Genomic DNA, 22,205 nt, shown 5'->3' with positions numbered 1-22,205 from the left:
CACTTTCCCTGGCTGGCTTGTGCTTCCTACATATACTTCTGAGCTATGGGTTGACATCTGCCATGCAGCTGGAAAGAAAGCACAAGGGGAAAAGCACGGCAGCTGTGCTGGATGCAGAGAGGGTCTGCTGACCTTCTGAAAATGGCAAGAAGTGAGGCAGTGAACAGAAGATGGGTGCAAAAACACCACTGTGGAACCAGTCATGCATCAAAAGCACTGTACAGGCTGAAACCTGGTGTTTTACATGTACTGTTTTCAGTACCACAAGCTTTAGAGATAAGTAGGAGACACTTGAATTAGCTGGCTGTAAAGGAATCAACTTTTGAATTTCTTAAAGCAGTTTATGCTCTGACATAAAAAAATCATCTGTCCTTTGGAGAGGTAACTTTGGTCTTGAGATACGATGGCAACACAGCTCTGGATGCTGCTGCTTCATTTGTCCTCATCTGTACTGCTGACAGGAGTCTAAAAAGGAACTTTTATGAGCTTCAATGTACATACTTAAGTCTTACAAAACCGGCATGTGTGGGTCACTCCCCTGTTGGCAGGACTGGTGTCCCTAATGTGGATCCAATTTAATGAGTATTCAATGATGGAAATAACAGGAACCATCCGATGAGACACCTGAGTTTAACAGACACGACTCTTTCTCTTTTTGTTTCCTCAAAATAATCGTTAAAGTTAGGTGCTTTGTAGCCCCAACAGAAACCTATGTATGTATCTGCTCTTGCAGCTTCCACGAAGCTCTTGGGTGTCTCCAACTATTACATGCTTCACAAGGTAGGCTTGCTCTATGCGGCTGCGGCTCCTGGCACCGAGCGACCGGGATGGTTTTGGCAGAGGACCGGCAGCGCCGGGCCGGGAGGAACGCTGGTGCGCGGAACGCTCGGCTCAGCTCCTTTCCCAGCCGGCGGCGCCGGGGGGACCAGGCGTGAGGACGGACCGCCGCCGTGGCCGCGCCGCGGGCACGATGTGGAGCCGTGTCCGTGGCTGGGGCGGTGCGGCCGGGGGTTCCTGTAGGCTTGCAATGCGGCTCCTGGCCGGCCGGGACGTGGTGAGGGTAGCGCGGCCGCAACGGAGCCCTTGCAGGTAGCGTCGCCTCCCCACAACCCTTCCTCGGCGGCGTGGGGGACTTTGCCGGGACGGGGCCGTGTCCTCGGCAGGGCCACACTTCGCCCCTTGCCGCTGCCTCTGGAGGGATGGATGTGCTTGGCTCCCCGGGGAAAGCTGGTCCGGTTCGCCGCAGGTGTGGCCGGGGCCGCTGCGGCCTATGCCCCGAGGGCAGGTTGTCTCTGTTGGCCTCCACGTTGAAGGCAGGCCTCGTGTTTTAGCGGCTTAGTGCCGTGACCCTGTGCCTGCACCGGGCGGGTGAGGTACGGGGGCCCTACCTGGTGTTTTCGGTGCCGCATTCAGCTGCGCTGTTCCCGGGTGCCGCGGGGGTTAAACCCGCTCGGGCAGGAAGTAGAGCAGGCCCCAGTCCGTGTGTCCTGCTGGGGCAGTCCGCTACCGACACCGGTGGGCAGAAGTCGTGGGAGAGTGAAGCCAGGAAGAGGAGAGTGGTTTGGATTGAATTTCTACCCTGAAAGTAGATTTAGATGTTAGGAAACTCTTTACTCTTACGTTGGTTGGTAGAAGTTGTGGTTACCCCATCCCTGGCTGTGTTCAAGGGTGCACTGGATGGAGCTTTGAGCAACCAGGTCTAGTGGAAGGTGTCCCTGCCCATGGCAGTGGGAGTTGGAACTAAGTGATCTTTAAGGTCCCTTCCAACCCAAACCACTCTGTGATTCTTTGTGACCTGAGCATAATTTTAAACAGTGTGTATCAACAGACCAGTACTGCCAGTTGGCAGAGGTACATCCCCAAAGCACTGGCTAAAAGTAGTATTTGGAAATTTGATTTTATTTTATTTTTTTAAGATTTTAACTGCTTTTGTTATACTTTTATTTTTTTTTTTAATTTCAAAGCTCCTCAATATTTTTTAACAAACTGAATAATGTGATAGCCTCATGTATGAAAGAGCTTGGTTTGTTTTGTAGTTGTGTTTGCTTTCTTAAGAGAGGCGTCTGAGCATAAGACACAGCCGATGGTAGGTGGAATACAGTAATAGAAGATGCAGTGTACTACCGGCTTTAAATGTTTAAGGCTTGCAGTCTTGCTGTAAGCAAAGATCTCTGAATGTATAAATAGTTTTAAGGAGGATGCAGCTTGAATTAATAAAAACCATGTGTTTGAAACAGATCTGTGGAGAGCAGCTCACTGTGAAACAGCAGGACGCCTACCAACAGTAATGTGGTTCTGAAGCTGTTGGTTCTCAACATCAAAATTTAGGATTTAATGCTGACAAATTATTAAGTGCAGAGTGACTGAAGTAATAACGTGGTGCCTATTGAGAACAGCAGGTTATTTTTAACAGGTTATAAGTATTTATATTTTAGAATAAAATAATAATTATTGTGTGAGGGGGAGAGGTAGGTAAAAATGCCTTCAGATCTATTGAAGTGCTTTAATTTTGAATCAAATAATTGTAATTTTTTTCTTTATTTTAGTAACATGGTGGTGATTTTTAAATAACAAATTAAGTAGCTGCAAATTTAAAAACTTAAACATTTAATTTTAGGATGTTAAAGAGAACAGTTATTTGAATTTAATGGTGTTTTTTTCCAGGGAATGCAGTTGTGTCTGTGTTGCAGCAGCATTGCAAGCAGCTCCCTGCTGTCCCTGGCTTCACATCCTCACCTGCACCATGTCAGTGTTAGCTTCTTTACAGTGATTTGGTAAACTGGGTAAAATAGCTGTTCCAGAAGGAAAAATAACTGAAATAGCTTTTTTGTTAGTTACTGGGTTATCTTGCAGCAGGATCGATTTCTGCATGTCTGCACAAATGCCTGGCTGTTACAGTGCAGAGCATAGGGTAGGGGGATATGATCTATACTAGTGTCACAAGTATAAAATTATGTGAAGCTAAATCTGTGTACAGTCTTTTTCCAGGTGGCTGAGAGTGATCTCTTTATTGTCTCATTTTAAGAATTTCAGTCAGTGTTCTGTAGTGCTCATGAATCTAAATATCAGATACCAGTAGATTCAAACTTCCTAGACTGCTGCCTAATGCAGAAATACTTTAAAAGTTGTAAGTTAATAGATTAATCACAGTTTATTTCTGGAGGAAATAAAGTTTATTTGATTTCTGTGATGAAGAAACCATAAATATTAAGAATTTTAAATAGTGCCATAGCCATTCTCAGAAGTTAAAAGGTACATGTTTCACATGTACTTGACATACTCAGTTTGCACTCAGTCCTAAGCAGTTGTAACTGATGGGGGTTTTATAGACATACAAAATTCAGCCTCAGACCTTATTTGTAATCTCTGACTTTAATTTATTTGTTTATTTAAAATTTGTATATCATCTAGCAAAATACAGAAACTCTTCAGCACAAGCAGAGTGCTTTCTACTGAGAAAGATAAATCTACCCCTTCCAAAGACAGCACCACTGAAGAGGCATCAAAGAGCAAGGAGGATGCAGCAGAAACACCAAAGAAGAAGCTGTTAGACATCATTGGTAACATGAAGGTAGAAGTAAGCTACAGGAGGAAACTCCAACAGTTAAAAGCACAAGAGATGAAAAAGCAAGCCATAAATAAGCTGGAAAACCCAGACAGTGAAGGTGCTGTGCTTCAGAGAACTAGAGAAGGGATCCAGCGGTAAAGTATAACAAACTTCTCTCAGCCTGTTTTATCTTCTCCTTCTTTTATTTTTTTTTCATTATCTAAACCAAAATAAAGCATCAAATGCCATTTCCAAGCATGGACAATAATCTTGTAAGGGAATGTGGTATACAGATGTAGATTGCATTAAATCACAGGGGAGAATCTGGATGAAAGATGGTGTGTACTTTCTACCAAAACCAACCTTTTTCTTGGGTGAGGCTCTTGGAAGGTAGCAATAGCATCTGTGGTCTCCAAGCTTCACATCCAAGGAGCTATGCAGTGGTGTAGGGCTGCCATTTTCCCAGCTGTGAGAACAAGAGCTTGTTGGTGTCCTTTGGCAGTTGATGATTAGGACAATATGGGGTAAACCTGGATGTCCCCCTGGCCACTCCCATTTGGGATAATGTGCAAATGTACCTTTTGAGTTTTTAAGACATATAAGTACAGAAATGTCCATTTAAATATATTAAGGCTTTCAATTTTTTTTTATTTCTCTATCTGTTGTGTCTCTTACAGGGGCAGGCCTTTAAATCCAGAACTGGTTGAGGCTGCTTCTGCAGTTGCATCTTCCCTATCGCTCGACAAGAAGCAGACAGAATCAGAACTACTTGCACAACTAAGACGACACGAAGAAACCACAGATAAACAGAAAAGGGGGGGAATTGTTGACTTACGGTCTGTATATTGAATTTTGTTCTCAATAATGTTTGACATTCTGATTTTTCAATATCATCTTGAAGGTGACTGAGTTCTTCTGTCTTGGAAAGATGGTGCTAAAAGATATATTTGCAGAGGCTATCCTTAGAATTAATGATCATTGGTCTGGTTATACCAGACTCCCTAAATTTTGTCATCATTATTCTAAAATGGTTTTGCAGAAATGGAATTGTTTTCCTGCCCAGAATTACTCCTTTCTTGGACAGGCTAGCAAAATAACATTATTTATTTTTTTTTATTCCATGCTTCTGAAATTCTCACACAATGGATGGATTTGTAGATGTTTCAGACATTCTGTCTGGACTGGTGAATTTTCATGACAGCTCTGCAGAACAGAACTAGAGCAGCTCTGTTTATAGCCCCACCCTTCCTTTCAAAACTTTCCAGTCAACCCAAGAAACTCATCTCTTGGCTTAACTCATTTCCAGTGTGGCTTTCAAACAGATGAGAAACATTTGTTTGGAAACGGAAACAGTTGGGCAAAAGTTGCTCTTTTGGACGATGGCTAAATAGAGGATTTTTGTTATATCTTTTTTTTTTTTTTTCTCAGCTAGGATTCAGATAATCACTCAGAAAATAAATCATTAAATCCAGGTGAAATGCCGAACTAAAGAGAATACTGGATCTTCAGCAACACAGGAATTTGAAACCTTTATTTATGGTGGTTTGCAGTCTGAACTGCAAGCTGCTTATCTAGTTTTAATTTATTCTGTGAAAATGAATTTGTCCTAAACCAGGAGTTAAGTTTGACCATGTGTTATTATCATTATTTATAGGTTGCTCTAGGTAGGGATCAGTGAAAGATCTTTGTATGTTTATCAAGGTACTGCACACAGAACAGCTAACAAGCTATTGATGTTTGTGGGTGATGTTTGCCTTTTAAGTGAGTGAAAACTAAGAGTGTAACAGATGATTGTAGACAGCTTGTGTTAGATGGTTGCAAAGAGCCTGGAATACATGATGCTCAGTGAATAACTTTGTTGAACAAATGCATGTTCTTCAGAGTCTGTGAAGGGAAAAGGGAGAAACTGTGCAATTTTACCTTTTAGCCTGTGTTCCTGATTCCTTACCAAGTGCTAATGGTGGTAGTGGAGAGCAGAATGACAGTGTCTCCAAACTTAGCAAGTCTGTGCTATTTGAGGAGGAAGTAGGGGTTTAGGTAGTACATGCAAACATCTCTAAAGGACACATGCTGTGTGTGTTGTTTTCATAATGTCCTTTAAGTCTGAATATATATGATCTCCTTGATAGAACCTTCTCTCTCCATAGGTTTTTGGAGCCAGAATTAGTAGTTTAAAAGTTAGAGGCCTGTCTGCTCTATGTAAAATTTACACGTTTCTACTTTTTTTGTGTGTGTGCAACATTACAGAAAACTGAAGAGACCCTTCCTAATGTATAAAGTATAAAGAAGGGACTATTTTATACAAAGCATATGTTCATTAAGTATTAGTTACTAGTGATTTTGTGCCATCTCTGTCACTGAGGTTTTCAGAAGAGCAGAATACAAAAAATGTCTTAATAGCTGTACTGGCTGTTGGTAGCCAGCTTAAACATTATTAGAACCTACTTCATTACCTGGTAAGATGTTGGAAGACTGTACTGATACTGACCTGCTGTGTGCAGTGGCTAACCTCACGTGCTTCTGTATCTATTTGTTGAAGTGTATTCTCTAAAAGTCGTTCATCTGTCTACTGGCATCAAGGACTCACTGTCCTTGCCACCCTGAATCATTTAGCCAGCCGTGGTTGCTGTGAAAGAAAGAAGGTCCCTAAGGAAGTTATAGTCTAAGCAAAAAGACTTTTTTCTCTTAAGTGTTTAAATTCTACAGAAATTTAAAAACTGAAGTCCCTGCAGCTGTATAGTGTTTCTATGTAGTTGATTGATGGATTAAGATGTGCTGTTACAACATTTTGTAACATACTTGTGGATGAGTCACTATGGTTAGAAAAATGGTTAGAAAAATGTGTTTTACTCAACCTAAACCAGCCTTTCTGGTTGGCTAGGAATGCCATGGTTGGCTTGCTGTGCTTTTAGTTGGCAAGTTCTACTCTGTGGGACAGCTTTGTGCATGAGCTTGTTTCCTCCTGGGAATGTAGATTCTTTTTTCTGTCTCTGTTTTTCCCCCACTGTATGCTCAGAAGTTTCATTTTCTTCCTTAATAGCTAGGTAACAGTTTGAAATTCTTACCAGTGAATGAGTTTTCAAGAAACACTAGTGACTCCTGGTGACTGTCATGACTGAAACCTTGGTTAATAGTAACCGTTCTGAGATAAATGTGGTACTTTCAGCTTCTTGCTTAGTGTTAAAAAATGTTGATTTTTAAAAGCCCAGCAGTTCTCAGATGTTACAGGCATGACTTTATGCTCCAGAATACCTCAGTCTCACAAGGCACTAAAATGCTTTTAATGCATTAGAAAGCAATTTTTTTCCTGCATGATTGTTTTGTGTTGAATTTTATTTGACAAGAGAATACGGGTAATTTAACTTTTCATTTTTTTCCAGTAAAGGTTTTGCATTTAATATACTGACACACTTTAAAACCCAGTGTACATTCCTCCATTAATTAAAACTTTTTAAAAATGAGACACCTTCACAAGCAGTAGAGCTGTATAATCTCAGCTGCAAAAGGTTGGGATACTGCTATTTTGATTTATGATTCATGATAAATCGTGTATTGTTCAGATCTTTTAGTTTGCACTATTTTTTAATTCCCGGGATTGTGGCATGGCCTCAAGAGGTCACTGTTGTATGCAGTTGTCTCATGCCTTGTTTTGTAGACAGCATGAGGACAGTGTGTTCGCTAGGAGGGGAAAATATTAACAATACCGGAATTTATTTTCCTGACTGTGGGATGAAGTTTCACTTAGTGGAAATTACAACAGCACCATACCAAAATAAAATCTGCAGTGCTACAAGTTAAAATTTCAGCTCCTGTTTTGGGTGAAGAAGAAAAGTAATTCAGAGCTTAGGCTAAAGTATATCCAAAGCTTATTTGGTCTCCATTTTTAGTATTGTAATTATTGATTGGTAATCAGGAAGGAGAGAGAATGTGTGGTTGTTACAAAAGCTCTACCCCTTCCCATGTCTGGAAGGCAGAAGTATCTATGAACTTAGGTTTTTAATGTTATGGTGGAACATGAGGTAATATCACGTAATATCTAACAACTGAAGGTACACTGGGGTTGGAGTATGACTTTGTAATCTGATGTTTTCATTACAAAAGGCATTAAAAATACCTTAATAGTTTTAGTTAATACAGGGGCAGTTTAAATGATGGAGTGATGATTGCTGCTGCCAGAAATGTTCGTATACTCATAATGGGGTGACATTAGAACTTTCCAGTGAGAAGTATGATACCATTGACTGCATATTCTGATAGTTTGGTAGCATAGCCTGGCCAGACCTACTCTGCAAAACCACAAATAAATCAAGATCAGATGTGAGGAGAGCTATGAGCAAGCCTGATCCCCCTGAAGCATGGGAACACTCCAGCCTTTCAAGTCACAGCTGAGTCAAGCAGTTGGGCTGGGCTGCGTGTGGCTGACCTTAGTAATTATGTCCCCTTGACCCTCAGAAGTGTGTCAAGCCTCTGGCCCAACACCAGCTCACTAATGCCAGTAGGCACTTAATAGAGTAATTTCTAGTGTGAGATACACAACAGATCTATAATTGTTTTGTCTTCAAGATTAAAATGAAAATATTTTGAACTTGTTTTCAGATGCCTTTCTTTCAGAGTAGGTGCTTGAAGAGCTATGCTCTTCTTGTTCTGCCATTGCAAACCACATCTAAGAGCAGGGAGAAATCCTACTGTGTTGCTGTGGCAATTAGCTTTTACAGTTTTCCAAAAGTATTTCTTGTCAGTGAAATCTCTTTTGACTTAAACTGCCAAAAACACAGTTTGGATTTCATAAAGTGAATATTCAGTATTTTTGATTTGGCTCTTTTTGCTTTTTTTGAGACCATATTTCTGCCTTCTATCTTGAGCACTGCAATTTGCATGAGTGCATGTTAGTGGAAGTAGTTGGCAGAGAGGATAGCTGTGAGGAAGAATTACCAGTTTGGTCTTTACTAACCAACACACTTACCAGTTAAGGTGATTAGGTGGTGGAGGCAGAAAGGTGGTGTGTTTTGCCCTTTGTTTTCAGAATGAGCTGCATAGAACGCTGGCTGAGATCAGAGCATTTACTCTTCACGTATGATTTTGAGTACAGAATTACAAAGGAAGATGTGGTCTGTTAATGCTGTAATATGATTATGCAATGCAACAGATTGCAGTGGATCAGGAAAGGTGACCTACTAAGTAGGGTGGCATGATTGACCCATGTCAGCTGATGTGTGAAGGCAAGCTTCCTTTCGGTCTACAGCAGCACAGCTCTGTCCCTGGGCAGTGTTAGTTCATGTCAGAATAACCTGGTGGATTTTTACCTCCTATTTCAACATACTCCTTGTATCATCAATTACTTAAGCAAAACATACATAGTACACTCTGTAAATACTGGGAGATACATGATTTTTTTCTATTAGTTGGAAACAAAATGATTTCAAAGAAAGCTTTCACTGTAGATCTAGTAGGCTAAAATAGTACTTTTCATTTAATGTGTATAGAGTGTAACAACTGAGGTTGTTTAAAAAGTAAGACTTGAATGTTTGATGACTTAAAAATGCATGTATTTTGCGAGGAATGTAAAATTCTGTCTTATAGAGGCTCATGAAGCCAGTTGAGAATAGAGTTTCTGATAATACACGTGACAAACTTCCTTGCTTTGTTGATATGTTGAGTTTTTACATTAATATTTTTAATTTCAGCAATGTTATTTCAGAAATGGCAGTTAAAAGGCAGTCCCCAGCTCAGAGAGGTGTGAGGATATCTAGTCGCATTTCCTTGGACTTTGATGAGGATGGTCAAAGAATGAAGCCTGGAAGATTTTCACCTCAGTCGTCTGACTCTAGAAGGTATTTTTGTGAGACATCTATTTCAGTGTATCACAGATAGTGAATTGTGACTTCCTGTAAAGAACAAATTGGAATGTATGCATTGAGCCATGTAGATCATGCAAAAACCTCAAAGGATTGTCTTACAGCCAGTCATTAGAAGAATGTAACCTGCTTGCTGAAATGTTTCTGGGTAACTTCCGTGTTCTGGAACTACCAAACTGATAAGGTGTGTTAGGGAAGCATCTCTTGGCCCTCTTCAATGCTATAAGGCCAGCAAGCAGTGTTTTCTTTTCTGATGCAAAGCTTGTAGAAAGTGCAAAAGGGGCTTTTGTAGAAAGTGCAAAAGGGGCTTCTTGTAATGGAAGTTGAAGGGAAGGAGTGGAACAAGATTCTTGTCCAAACCCTCTTTATTTTAGATACTTTGGTCCTGAAGTTTTCGTTCAGTTATAAGCTATTGGTTTCAGGAGCAAAGGAACTGTGATTTCATTATCAGCTGCTGAGTATCTCTATAGATGTTTTTAATTTGGGATAATTATCAGACAGAGCTGCTAAGTCACATGAAAGTAATTTTGTTTCTACACTATGATTCTTGACTGATTATGAGAAATATTTTAAAGTGTTGGATTTAAAGTTTTTGAAAGTTTGAAAAGATAGCAATAAAATGGTCTAAAAGTATCAACATGAAAACCTGAGCTGTTACATGCTTGTACAGTGTGTATTATTTTATATCTTTGTCACGCTTTTTGACATACTGCAAAGTAAAGTGAATTTCACTTATGTTTGAGAACATTTACCAAATCTATGATATCTGAGAAGCTGTCTCATTCTCTTTGTGCGATGAAACTGTACTGGGTATATAACTTCAGGAACAGGACCTTAAAATTGTTTTGTAATGAGAAAATTGTCTCCAGTCCTGAGCTTCCTCCTGCATCCCTGAAAATCTAATGGGTATACTTACCTATTGATAATATGAAAAGAAAGGGTTAGGAAGAATATCTAAGTTTAAATGGAGTCAGTAGATTTCAATGAAATGAGTGATGTTGCGTTACAATCATAGAATCATAGAATAGTTAGGGTTGGAAAGGACCTGAAGATCGTCTAGTTCCAACCCTTCTGCCATGGGCAGGGACACCACACACTAAACCATGCCACCCGAGGCTCTGTCCAGGCTGGCCTTGAACACCGCCAGGTTTGGAGCATTCACAACTTCCCTGGGCAACCCATTCCAGTGCCTCACCACCCTTACAGTAAAAAACTTCTTCCTTGTATCTAATCTAAACTTCCCCTGTTTCAGTTTGAATCCATTACCCCTTGTCCTGTCACTACAGTCACTAATGAAGAGTTCCTCTCCAGGATCCTTGTAGGCCCCCTTCAGATACTGCAAAATATATAATAATTTGAATTAGTCACTTTAAAGTAAATGTTCTTCCAAGTCCTGCTTGTATCTTTGGCCAATGATTTTGGGAGTTACACACAGATAGGAAAATATAATCCTAAATCAGCATTCTTTTATGGCCTTGTAATTAGACTGTTCTGTGCTGAAACAGACGTGGGGTAGTTACATCAGGATATAACAAACACAGGTTTGCAGAAATCTACCGTAAATGAAATCTATGGTAAATAAATCCAGAGATGTTTAAAATGTATCATACAGATATACTTTGAGAGTTTGCCATGTGGCAGAGAAGGTGGCTGTGTAATCTTCCAAAAAGGCTATTTATGCCATAATGTGGGAACTGTTTGATTTAGCTGTTGCCTTTTCTCTTCCTGAATTGTGCAATATTTTTTTTTACAGGGAAAACACCCAAATCACCAGATACACTTTTAGTTGCAACTTTGTAAAATTGCTTGAGTTCTGTGTTTGATACTGTTTAGATTTGTTCAGATTCCTCAATATTTCAGTTAAAAAATGACTGCAGATAGGGTGTTTTGATGTCTGCTCATTCTTCTACACAGAAATGTTTTGGGAAGCTCTGTTACAGACAAATAAAGTCATAAACACTTTTTCTGGTTAAAAGCCTGAGGATTTACTGAGAGTCACTATCTCTATATTTTTGTTTATTCTCTCCAGAGATCTGCTAGTTCATGAGAATATTTTGTGCTTTTAAATTTGTTATCTGGCAGTGTTGTGAAGTGTTGTGAAATACTAAATATCGGTTTTCTTTTTTGTTTATAGAAGTCTCAAAGTAGAAAAGAGGCTTAATATATTCACTAAGGCTTCTACAGAAGCACAAAGCGCACTGAAAACAGGTTAGTGGAACTTCAGTAATGAAAAACCCAGTGAAGCCCCGTTCTGAATTTCTAAAATATCAAAGAGATTCACTGTTATGAAAAAGACTTACGACCTGTGAACTTCCTGCTTTCAGACTAGAAAAAAAATGAATAATGTAACACTGAGTTTCGCTAAACAAAACTTCCATGCAGTGTAATAGATAAACGTTTTCTGTACTAATCAGGATATTCTGTTAATGAATCTTCAACTAGATCAGGTTGTTCAGAGCCCCATCCAACCTTAAATGTTTCCAGGGATGGAGCATCTACCACCTCTGTGGGCAACATGTTCTAGTGTTCTGCCACCCTCATTGTAAAAAAAAATCTGTCCTTATATCTAGTCTCAGTCTACCCTCATTTAGTTTAAAACCATTACCCCATGACTTGTCAAAACAGGCCCTACTAAGAAATTTGTCCTCATCTATCTTACAGATCCCTTTTAAGTATTGAAAGGCCTTAATGTCTCTTTAGAGCCTTCTTCTCTCCAAGCCAAACAACACCAGCTTTCAGTCTTTTCCCTGTAGGACAGGTCCTCCAGCCCTCTGGCCATTTTTGTGGCCCTCATCTGGATCTGCTTCAACAGATCCATGTCTTTCCTGTGCTGAGGACTGGAGTTAAATGCAGCACTCCAGGTGGGGTCAGACCAGAGCAGAGGGGCAAAATCACCTCCCTCAACCTGCTGGCCACACTTTTTGTTGAGCCACTTGGCTTTCTGGGCTGTGAATGCACATTCATGTCCAATTTTTCACCACCAGCACCCCCGGGTCCTTCTCTGCAGGGCTGCCAGCAATCCCTTCATCCCCCAGTCTGTATTGATATCAGGGGTTGCCCTGACCCAGGTGTAAAGGACCTTGGACTTTGCCTTGTTGAAGCTCATGAGGTTCACACAGGCCCACTTCTTGAGCTTGTCCAGGTCCCTCTGAATGGCATCCCTTCCCTCAGGCATGTCAAATGCACCACACTAAGAGGGTGTGGATATATCAAGTCATCTAAAGAGCTCCTGCTCTCACTTTTCTTTCTGAATAATGCAAATGTGCATTATTAGCACTCGTCTTTAATACACTCCTTTCCTTAAGCTATTCCAAGGCCGTTTAGGGGAAAAAAAGCCTCCATCCAAACCTGTATTCCAGTCTAGTGACTTATAACTATATATAAAGCCAGCAGCTGCAGGAGAAGTAGTACTCCTCTCTGCTATCTTAGAAAATGATACATATTTATTTCCGTTTCAAGAGTAGGACTGTTGGCTTTTGCCAGATTCTAGCTGAGTAGTTTCCTCCTTTTTTTTCACACTTGAAACTGCAGGGAGAAGTTAATTTGGTTTCTTAATTTCTTTACTAAAATGTCACATAGTGCTATTTGCATATTTTCAGGCAGCTGTGAGCTTTCTGAATGCAGCCACTTCTGTGGTGGACTATGAAAGCTGTATATTAGAGTAGAATTCAATTTGCTATTTTTAAGACTGTCCATTTCCTTAAAAATGTTTCATTTTACATAATAAGTGATGCAGTGTTTGTTTTTACCTATCTTGATAAATATGATGTGCAAGTAACTGGCATTTTAATTGAATCAAATCTGCTTGGAGAATTGAACCTTTCTTTTTTGCATAGCACAATGCAGACTCACTGGCAGATGGTAGTCACCCTAGATAAAAAGTTGAGATACACTTTTTTTAACACCAAACTGAAATGTGCACACATTGTGTAAGAGAGCCTAACGAAAACATTTTTTTTGGCATTAATCTCAAGAAATACCAGTGTGATACTTGATACCTTTATGTATTTGATTCTGTTTTGGCTCAGTAGTGGGGATAATGAGTTAAAATGTTGTTTATACATAACAGCAAAGCAAGTTCTATGTTACATGTTGATTATTTATTTTGAAAACCTGAATGTTCACTGGAAAACGAATTGTCATCCTGACAAAAAAAAATCATACTGTTAACATATCAGTAACCGTTAACGTAAAATGTCAGTATTTTTGGTTTCACAGAGGTGAAAATACAGTGTTTAATCACCTTTACTGCAAGCTTAGAAAATATTTTCTGTTCTCTTCTAATGAAAGATTTATTAGTGCAGCATTATTAAAAGGTATTCTTTAAGATGTGGACAATAATTTCATTCTGAAATGGTTTCTCATGTTGTCTCGTATCTGTATTTTATTCTTGCCTCCCGCCCTCAAATCAAAGTAGGCAGCTAGGGAATACAGCTGTGGCAATTTCCCTGCTAAGTAAGAACTTGCAGAAGTATCTTCTGATTCAAGAATGAGACCACTTTTCAGTATGTAAAAACATTGTTTGCCCTTTCATTTTGTTTTTTTTTAAAAGGAGGGGGGGAGTTTTTTTTAACTCATTTGAACTGTAAACCACTAAGCCAAAAATTAAATTGTATCTTGGTTTCAAATACTTGCACTTATGAGTAGTAAAATAATAGCTCATTGGCATTGATCCACATCAAATGGACTGTAATATTTGAATTCACATCAAGAACTCTGTTCTAAGGAGCTTAGTGTGAATTGATAACAGGGAGAGACAAGAAAACAAAGGGGAGCACAACTTAGGCCAGCTTATGAGACAGCAGCCCAAGGCATTGCCAGTGGTTCTTCCCTGTCCTCTGGTAACAGCTTGTTCCCTTCACTTCAGTGATGCGGTTCAGTCTGGGCTCATGACCAGTTCTCCTGGGCGGAGGAACAGGAGCTTCTGAAGAGTAACTCTGCTGCCATATGACTACACTTTGATTTAAAAAAAAAAGTATCAGAAGAGCTGCATCCCTAAAGGGATTGTCCGACTCTGGGAGAAGAGAATAGGAATTCAGGATTTCTCAAGCCCAGGAGACAAAAACTGGGACACTCACAAGTGTTGGGGAAAGAATTGTAATCAGTAGATTGTCTCCCTGAAGGAGAGTATAGTTGTGAAGTACCTGAAAACTCCTATAGTAAACAAGATTCCATTAGCAGAGTGCAGCAGTCAAGTTCAGAGTTTGTCATATATAGAAGTTGTGAAACACAAAAAGGAAAAAAGGTCATAGAAAACCTAAATTCCTGTTCTGTGTGAAAGGTCTAAAAAGAAATTGCCCCCTAGGAGTTCAGAGTACATTTTCATCAGGTAACTGAGACTTTAATGTACTTTCATATCAACAAGAGAATTCTCATTTGAAAAAGATGATGCTGGCATCTAAGGTAGAAAAATTTTCACAGCCAAAAAAACTAATCTCTGTGAAGGTTAATGTTAAAGGACTTAGTTTTAGCTAATGAAAAGCCTTTAGCTTGCTGACAGATCTTTATAAAATTTCTTTTTTTAGTATCTTCACCAACTATCTGGGATCTGGAGTTTGCAAAGGAGGTTGCAGCAGTAACTGCACAGCCTCCCCGAAACGGTTTTGAGGAGATGATTCAGTGGACAAAAGATGGACTACTGTGGGAGTACCCAGTTGACAATGAAGCTGGTATGTGCACTAATAACTTCTATTGTCTGTCTATATCTATCCTTTTTTTTTTTTAAGAATTAGAGCATGTTATGACCTCTGACTGTTTAAACATAGCATTTCAGCTATGAGTCATGCATTTGAGAGTAAACAAATACAACTTTCCAACTGTCCCAAATCAGAACTGCTTCAGATGAACTCATTCTGGCACTCTGCAGGTGATGTCCTCCAGGTGGTTTGGCTGATCTGCAGACTGGCTGCTGCCAAAAAGGGGAGAAGTTCCCTCCCTCAGTCAGTCCTGGTGCTTTCAACACCAAAAGGCCATTCAAGTCTATTACATAATACCTTTTATATGCAACTTCTTTGAAAAACCTGAATGAGGAATCTTAAAACTGCTGTCTGTATTTTATAATGCTGATTCTGTTCTTTGGTATGGCTCTCAGACCAAGTGGCTAGCCGAATCCTGATCAGCTATCTGCCCGCTCCGTATCTGCGCTGGCTGAGTGTTAAACAGTTGCTTGCTCCCTTTGTTGTGTTTGTTTCATAGGAATAAGTAGCCACAATATTAATTTGCTCTGGGCATCTATCTTAACTAGACATCTTTGTGCACAGTATTTATTTTTAGTACTAGATAAAAAAAAACCAAACACTCTGTGTGAAGCTAAGCCAGCAGGGAGAGAGTGAATGCTAAGGAAAGGAAGAACAGCTACACAGAGCAAGTGCACACTTAGGAAAAGGACCTTCATAACTTCAGGGAGGGCTTGGCTGTGTTGTTTTGGTTTGGGTTTTTCTAAAGACTTTAAAGACATCACACAGAACTACTTTAGAATGATTCAGTCACAGAAAGCAAACCAGGTTAGTATCTGAAGCTGGGAGTTTTTGAAAATCTGTCCTATACTGAGTTGCAATTTGCATAATGTGGTTCATTGTTTCTTAACATTTCTTCTCATCCTATTTTGGCAGTTTCTTCATAGAAGTTAATCACTGCTCCCAGAATTGATCAGTTCCATCATGTGGCAATCTGAGTGTACTCTAGTCATGTTTTTGCAAGCTGAAAACCATTGTGGCTAATGGTTTTTCTGTTGTTGTAATGTGGCTGGAACCCTGCTGTCTGGGGCCGTAAGTTGACAAAGTGTCTTTGGCGGACAGTGGTTTTTCTCTTGCAGCAATGTGGCCGGAACCGTGCTGTCTGGGATGGGGTGCTGAATGGACAAAGAGTCTTTACATATATTTAAACAAGAGTCTTTATTGATCTGTCTACAAAGACTGGTCATGTGGAAAATTCCAGTGGAATGTTCTAAAATCTATCACCTCTCAGGCTGAAATACCAGGACAGTAAATTCCAGCTTATCAGAATGTCAGCCACAGGCTGTTAATCAGATCAGGTGTGTCAAAAGCTTGAGACCCTCACTCCAATTATATCAATGTACTATAATTTTAGTGGCTTTGCAAAAGAAAGATGCCCCTTCATGCTGTTAATTTTGCAGTTTGTACGAGTCATCTCCCTCAACAGGAGGACATGATCTCAGCTTGTTCTCTATCAACAAATGTGTGGATTTTCTTTTCTGCCACAAACATGTATAAGTCTTCTATTGAAGAAGGATGTTTACTCAACTTCTAGCATTATGAAAACCTTTAAAGTTTTAAATGAAAGAAGACCGCTTATAACTGTTTTACTTGGTTTCAGAACATCTCTGATACTCTTGTAGGAATGCTTTACTGAGGTACTGTGCTGTGCTTTGAGATATCAGGGCAAGGTCAAGATGTTTTAGAACCTCTCTGGCCTTAGTGCGAGCATCTGAAGATGTGACTAGACATACTGACTTGCTTCAGTGGCCAGTAGCAGTCTTCCCCCACCACCCCACTGCCCTATTGTTTGTTCCTGCCTGCATGACCTTTTCCTTACCTGATGTAGTCAAAGGCAGAAAACTGCCTTTTTTCACTCCGTCTCCCTGATATTTGATTAATCAGCAAACCATTGGTATAGCTTGTATAGAATTGTTCTCACTCCTCCATTCTGCTTGCCTCTTCTGCTTCTAGTAGCTTTAGTTCTGCTCCATGACTTGCCATACAATCGTAGAATGAATCATAGAATGATTAGGGTTGGCAAGTACTTTAAGATCATCTAGATCCAGCCCCCCTGCCATGGGCAGGGACACCTCACACTAGACTATATTGTCAAAGACTCTGTCCAACCTGGCCTTGCACACTGCCAGGGATGGAGCTTTTATCTTTATAGCATGTCAGCAACACTCCCTACAAGGATGGACACATGAATTTGAGATACTATCTTTAAGGCAAGGTTGATCATGTCTTGGAAGGGTTAGTGTTTTAGCTAGAGAAATTCCCCAGATTTTCTGCATTGTAGTATGTAGGGGATTGGAAATAGGATATTGAGAATGGGTGACTTCTTGCTTTGAGGTTGATGAAGAAAACCTTTTGCTTTAGACTCCTGCCATGCATGTTCTTTCAAATCAGGTTTCTGAAGACAGTGCAAGAGAGGCTGAGGGACAGATGGTTCTCCCCATGCAGTGGAAGTTATGGCTTGCTGGGGGTGGGGGGAGTCATGCAGCATATCTTATCTAACCAGTTCCCACCAGAGGTTTCAGCCTCTAAAGCTCTGAGCAGTTGTATATTTTTTGTGATGTACACTTTACTATTTTTTTTCTGGTCTGAAATACATGAAATATGTGGTCTAACTGAAATGTTTGGACTTAACCCTTCATCCCCAAACCATATACCACGTGTTTGAATATATTGTGTGTTTGACAAATGGGAGATGAAAATACACGATGTAGTATTTCCTTCTGACCTGCATATAAATGGTTTAGTTTCTTTTGGGTTAGAGATAAAAATTGGTGAAATTATTAATGAGACATAATCTCTCCTGATACTCTGTATCCCGAAAAGAAGATCCTCTAGATGGCCAAATTTTACTGTCAGCATTATGTAGGTTGTTGCAGTAGTGAGTTCATTGGTTTAGTACTCTTGGATTTTTGTGACCAGCAAAAGTATGGAAATCTGGAAAAGATGTTAGCTTGTGAGAGCAACCAGCAGCATCCAGGTATGGTGAGATTCCCCTGGGGAAAGTCAGTGTGGGTGGCATCATGAAAGGATCATTTGCTCATGTGCTCAGCACTGGTGAGGCTGCACCCTGAATCCTGTCAAGATTCTGAACAAGTTCTGGACCCCTCACTACAAGATAGATGTTGAGTTGCTGGAGGTTCAGAGAAGGGCAACAAAACTGGTGAAATAATGCAGACTTAATGAAGACAAGCTGAGAGACTTCTCCATCCCAGAGATGTGCATCATTTTGTCTGAAACTGTTTAAGCTCTAATGCAGGAGGAATCCTAGGACTGGCATGGCTTAATTACCTCAGTTTTAGTAGTCCTGATTTAATGTTGTCAAATAATATATCCTAGCTAGTTATAAAAAAAATATACACTTATGTCTGTGGTGTAGATTTGCCAGTCTTGTAATCTGAAAATTATGTGTTATAGAATCATAGAATAGTTAGGGTTGGAAAGGACCTTAAGATCATCTAGTTCCAACCCCCCTGCCATGGGCAGGGACACCTCACACTAAACCATGTCACCCAAGGCTTCATCCAACATGGCCTTGAACACTGCCAGGGATGGAGCATTCACCACCTCCCTGGGCAACCCATTCCAGTACCTCACCACCCTAACAGTAAAGAATTACTTCCTTATATCCAGTGTAAACCTCCACTGTTTCAGTTTTAACCCGTTACCCTTTGTCCTATCACTACAGTCCCTAATGAATAGTCCCTCCCCAGCATCCCTGTAGGTCCCCTTCAGATACTGGAAGGCTGCTATGAGGTCTCAACGCAGCCTTCTCTTCTCCAGGCTGAACAGCCCCAACTTTCTCAGCCTGTCTTGATACAGGAGGTGCTCCAGTCACCTGATTGTCCTCGTGGCCCTCCTCTGGACTTGTTCCAACAGTTCCACGTCCTTTTTATGTTGAGGACACCAGAACTGCACACAATACTGCAAGTGAGGTCTCATGAGAGCAGAGTAGAGGGGCAGGATCACCTCCTTCGACCTGCTGGTCATGCTCCTTTTGATGCAGCCCAGGATACAGTTGGCTTTCTGGGCTGTGAGTGCACACTGCAGCCGGCTCATGTTCATTTTCTCATTGACCAACACCCCCAAGTCCTTCTCCTCAGGGCTGCTCTGAATCTCTTCTCTGCCCAACCTGTAGCTGTGCCTGGGATTGCTCCCACCCAGGTGTAGGACCTTGCACTTGGCATAGTTAAACTTCATGAGGTTGACATCAGCCCACCTCACAAGTGTGTCAAGGTCCCTCTGAATGGCATTCCTTCCCTCTAGTGTATCAACCGAACCACACAGGTTGGTGTCAGTGGCAAACTTGCTGAGGGCACACTCAATCCCACTGTCCATGTCAGCGACAAAGACGTTGAACAAAACCAGTCCCAACGCCGATCTCTGAGGGACACCACTTGTTACTGATCTCCAGCCAGACATTGAACTGTTGACCACAACTCTTTGCATGCGGCCATCCAGCCAGTTCTTTATCCACCAAGTGGTCCACCTATCAAACTGTTGTCTCTTAGAGACAAGGATGTCATGTGGGACAGTGTTGAACACTTTGCACAAGTCCAGGTAGATGACATCAACTGCTCCACCCCTGTCCATCAGTTCCTTAGCCCCGTCATAAGAAGGCCACCAAATTGGTCAGGCAGGATTTCACCTTAGTGAAGCCATGCTGGCTGTCACCAAGCACCTTGTTGTTTTTCATGTGCCTCAGCATGCCTTCCAGGAGAGTCTGCTCCAAGATTTTGCCAGGCACAGAGGTGAGACTGACTGGTCTGTAATTCCCCGGGTCATCCATTTTCCCCTTCTTGAAAATGGAGGTTATATTTCCCTTTTTCCAGTTGTCAGGAACTTCACCTGTCTGCCATGATTTTTCAAATATGATGGCCAGTGGCTTTGCAACTTCATTCGCCAGCTCCTTCAGGACCCGCAGATGGATTTCATCAGGTCCCATGGACTTGTGTACATTCAGGTTCTTGAGATGGTCTCAAACCAGATTCTCTCCTACAATGGGCCTTAGGTCTTCATTCTCACTGTCCCTGCGTCCGCCTTCCAAGACTTGGGTGCTGCGGTCAGAGCCTTTGCCAGTGAAGACTGAGGCAAAGAAGTCATTCAGAACCTCAGCCTTCTCCAAATCCTGTGTAGCCAGTTCTCCCAAAAGCTTCCGGAGGGGGCCTATGTTGTCCCTAGTCTGTTTTTTAGCCACTGCATACCTATAAAATCCCTTCCTATTATCTTTAACATCCCTTGCCAAGTTTAGCTCTAACTCGGCCTTAGTTTTCCTGTGTTTAATAACATATTTTTACTTAAAGCTGCAAATGTCATTTACAAATTTAGGGTCAAGTAAAAATCTTCACAGACGTCTAACTGAAGAAAAATCAATTGCAAATCCCAGTTTACTTTGGGTTTTTTTGTCTCAGAATTGGGAACTGCAAAAACAGATGATTTACATAGGAATTTGTAGAACACAAATTGTGTCCTTGTCATGTCTTTGGCATCATAGTGTGAACAACAGCAAGGGAAATCCACAAGACAGAGAACAAAAATGTATCATAGTATCTGAGCTGTGCTTGTTTAGAGATCTACAATAATCTCTTGTTCCTGTGGATGCTGTTGAATGCATCATCTTTTGCTCTGGTTGCAACTTAAAAGTAGCAGCTGGTGAGCTACATGACATTTTTGCGTCAGCATACATTCTCAGGTTCAGAAAGGGTTAGGAAAACAACTTTCTGAACCTGTTTTGATAGCAATAGGATGTTAAAACCATGACTTGGAATGAACATGGAAGTGTGTTTGCTGTTCAGTATTAGATGCTTCATGAGGTTGCCTCATTTATTCAAGACTAGCTTGTATTCTTTAACCTTTTGCAGAATTTAGGCAATCAGTATTTCCATAAAGCAGTTGTGAAGAAGGTGTCCTTGATGTAAAATGTGGTACCCATGATGAATCAAACTCTTCACATATTGAACAAACTGGGTTTTATCAAGAAGATTGATTTATTTTTTTAATTATTCCCCTTACTTCTGCCCTGGCATCAGCTTTCAGCAAGACTACCAGCCAGAGAGCTGAGGTAGATACTGTTATAAATGAGAGCACAAAATGGGAGTATTACGCTAGACAGGACTGTGATAATGCTGACATGTTTTGTGTGATTTCAGATTATTCACTAACTGTAATTCTTTTTAACTTTGTTAAATTTGCTGTTATGATAATAACTTTGTCCTTTTTTGTCTCTTGTCTTAGGGATGGAAGATGATGCTGAATTTCATGAACATATCTTTCTGGAGAAACACCTCAAAGACTTTCCCAAGCAAGGACCTATTCGCCACTTCATGGAACTAGTCATCTGTGGGCTTTCGAAAAACCCACACCTCAGTGTTAAACAGAAGATTGAACATATTGAGTGGTTTCACAAGTATTTTGAGGAAAAGAAGGAATATCTTAAAGACATTTGAGACTTGGGAAGTGTTTAACCTTGAACTAAAGAATCATTACATCAAAATTGATGATTTCTTATAATGGAAATACAGAGTAATCATGTGACCTGGAAACTGTATTTCAAAGAATAAACTAAAAGGTCATACTTTCATGTGTGCATGGCCATGTATGTGTCAGTATTTTTTGAGAACAAATGAAGGAATTGGAAGTATGGCTTTTGTAGAATGTGCATTTAAAGTTTACCAAAATTGTTGTAATTTAAACACAAAACTCATCTTCTGACCATACAAAATACTGGACCTGACTCCACTTCCTACACCCTTCACACTTGGTGCGTATCTTAACAGGTTTGATCACTTTTCCCATTCTGGAAAACTCGCAATGCTTTCCTTTTTAACTCCTGATGTGGTTCTAATTTTGAAAAGCTGTTACTGAGATAGTAACAGTTTGTTTTGCTAATTTATGCTATACACTTATTTGGATGGCATTAATCCTTTCACTAGTTGTCTTTATTGGTTCGTTTAAAATTTTTCATTAATGAGTAAGTCATTTGAATTGAATGTTTATTAGGTCGTCTGCTTAATGAAAAGGCTATTACATTCGCAAGATGTGTACACAGCATAATACTGCTGAGTTACATAA

General features: G+C 40.4%; 1 protein-coding gene across 2 annotated transcripts; it reads left to right on the top strand.

Moving 5' to 3' along the window:
• Positions 1-913: 913 nt before the first annotated feature.
• Positions 914-21,720, top strand: MRPS31 (mitochondrial ribosomal protein S31). Of its 2 annotated transcripts, XM_031047721.1 has the most exons (8): positions 914-1,089; positions 2,665-2,745; positions 3,412-3,702; positions 4,225-4,383; positions 9,232-9,378; positions 11,537-11,610; positions 14,928-15,071; positions 21,369-21,720. In XM_031047721.1, the coding sequence occupies exons 1-8, from the start codon at positions 971-973 to the stop codon at positions 21,578-21,580; spliced, it is 1,227 nt and encodes a 408-aa protein (XP_030903581.1). In that variant the 5' UTR covers positions 914-970; the 3' UTR covers positions 21,581-21,720. The 2 variants fall into 2 exon arrangements, with proteins under 2 accessions (XP_030903581.1, XP_005147695.2); XM_005147638.3 differs by lacking the exon at positions 2,665-2,745 and having other exon boundaries at positions 916-1,089.
• The last annotated feature ends 485 nt before the right edge of the window (positions 21,721-22,205 follow it).

This window comes from Melopsittacus undulatus, chromosome 2, assembly GCF_012275295.1.
Source record: "Melopsittacus undulatus isolate bMelUnd1 chromosome 2, bMelUnd1.mat.Z, whole genome shotgun sequence".
NCBI lineage: Eukaryota > Metazoa > Chordata > Aves > Psittaciformes > Psittaculidae > Melopsittacus > Melopsittacus undulatus.
Note: the sequence above shows the minus strand (reverse complement) of the source record. Positions and strands in the feature narration are given on the sequence as shown.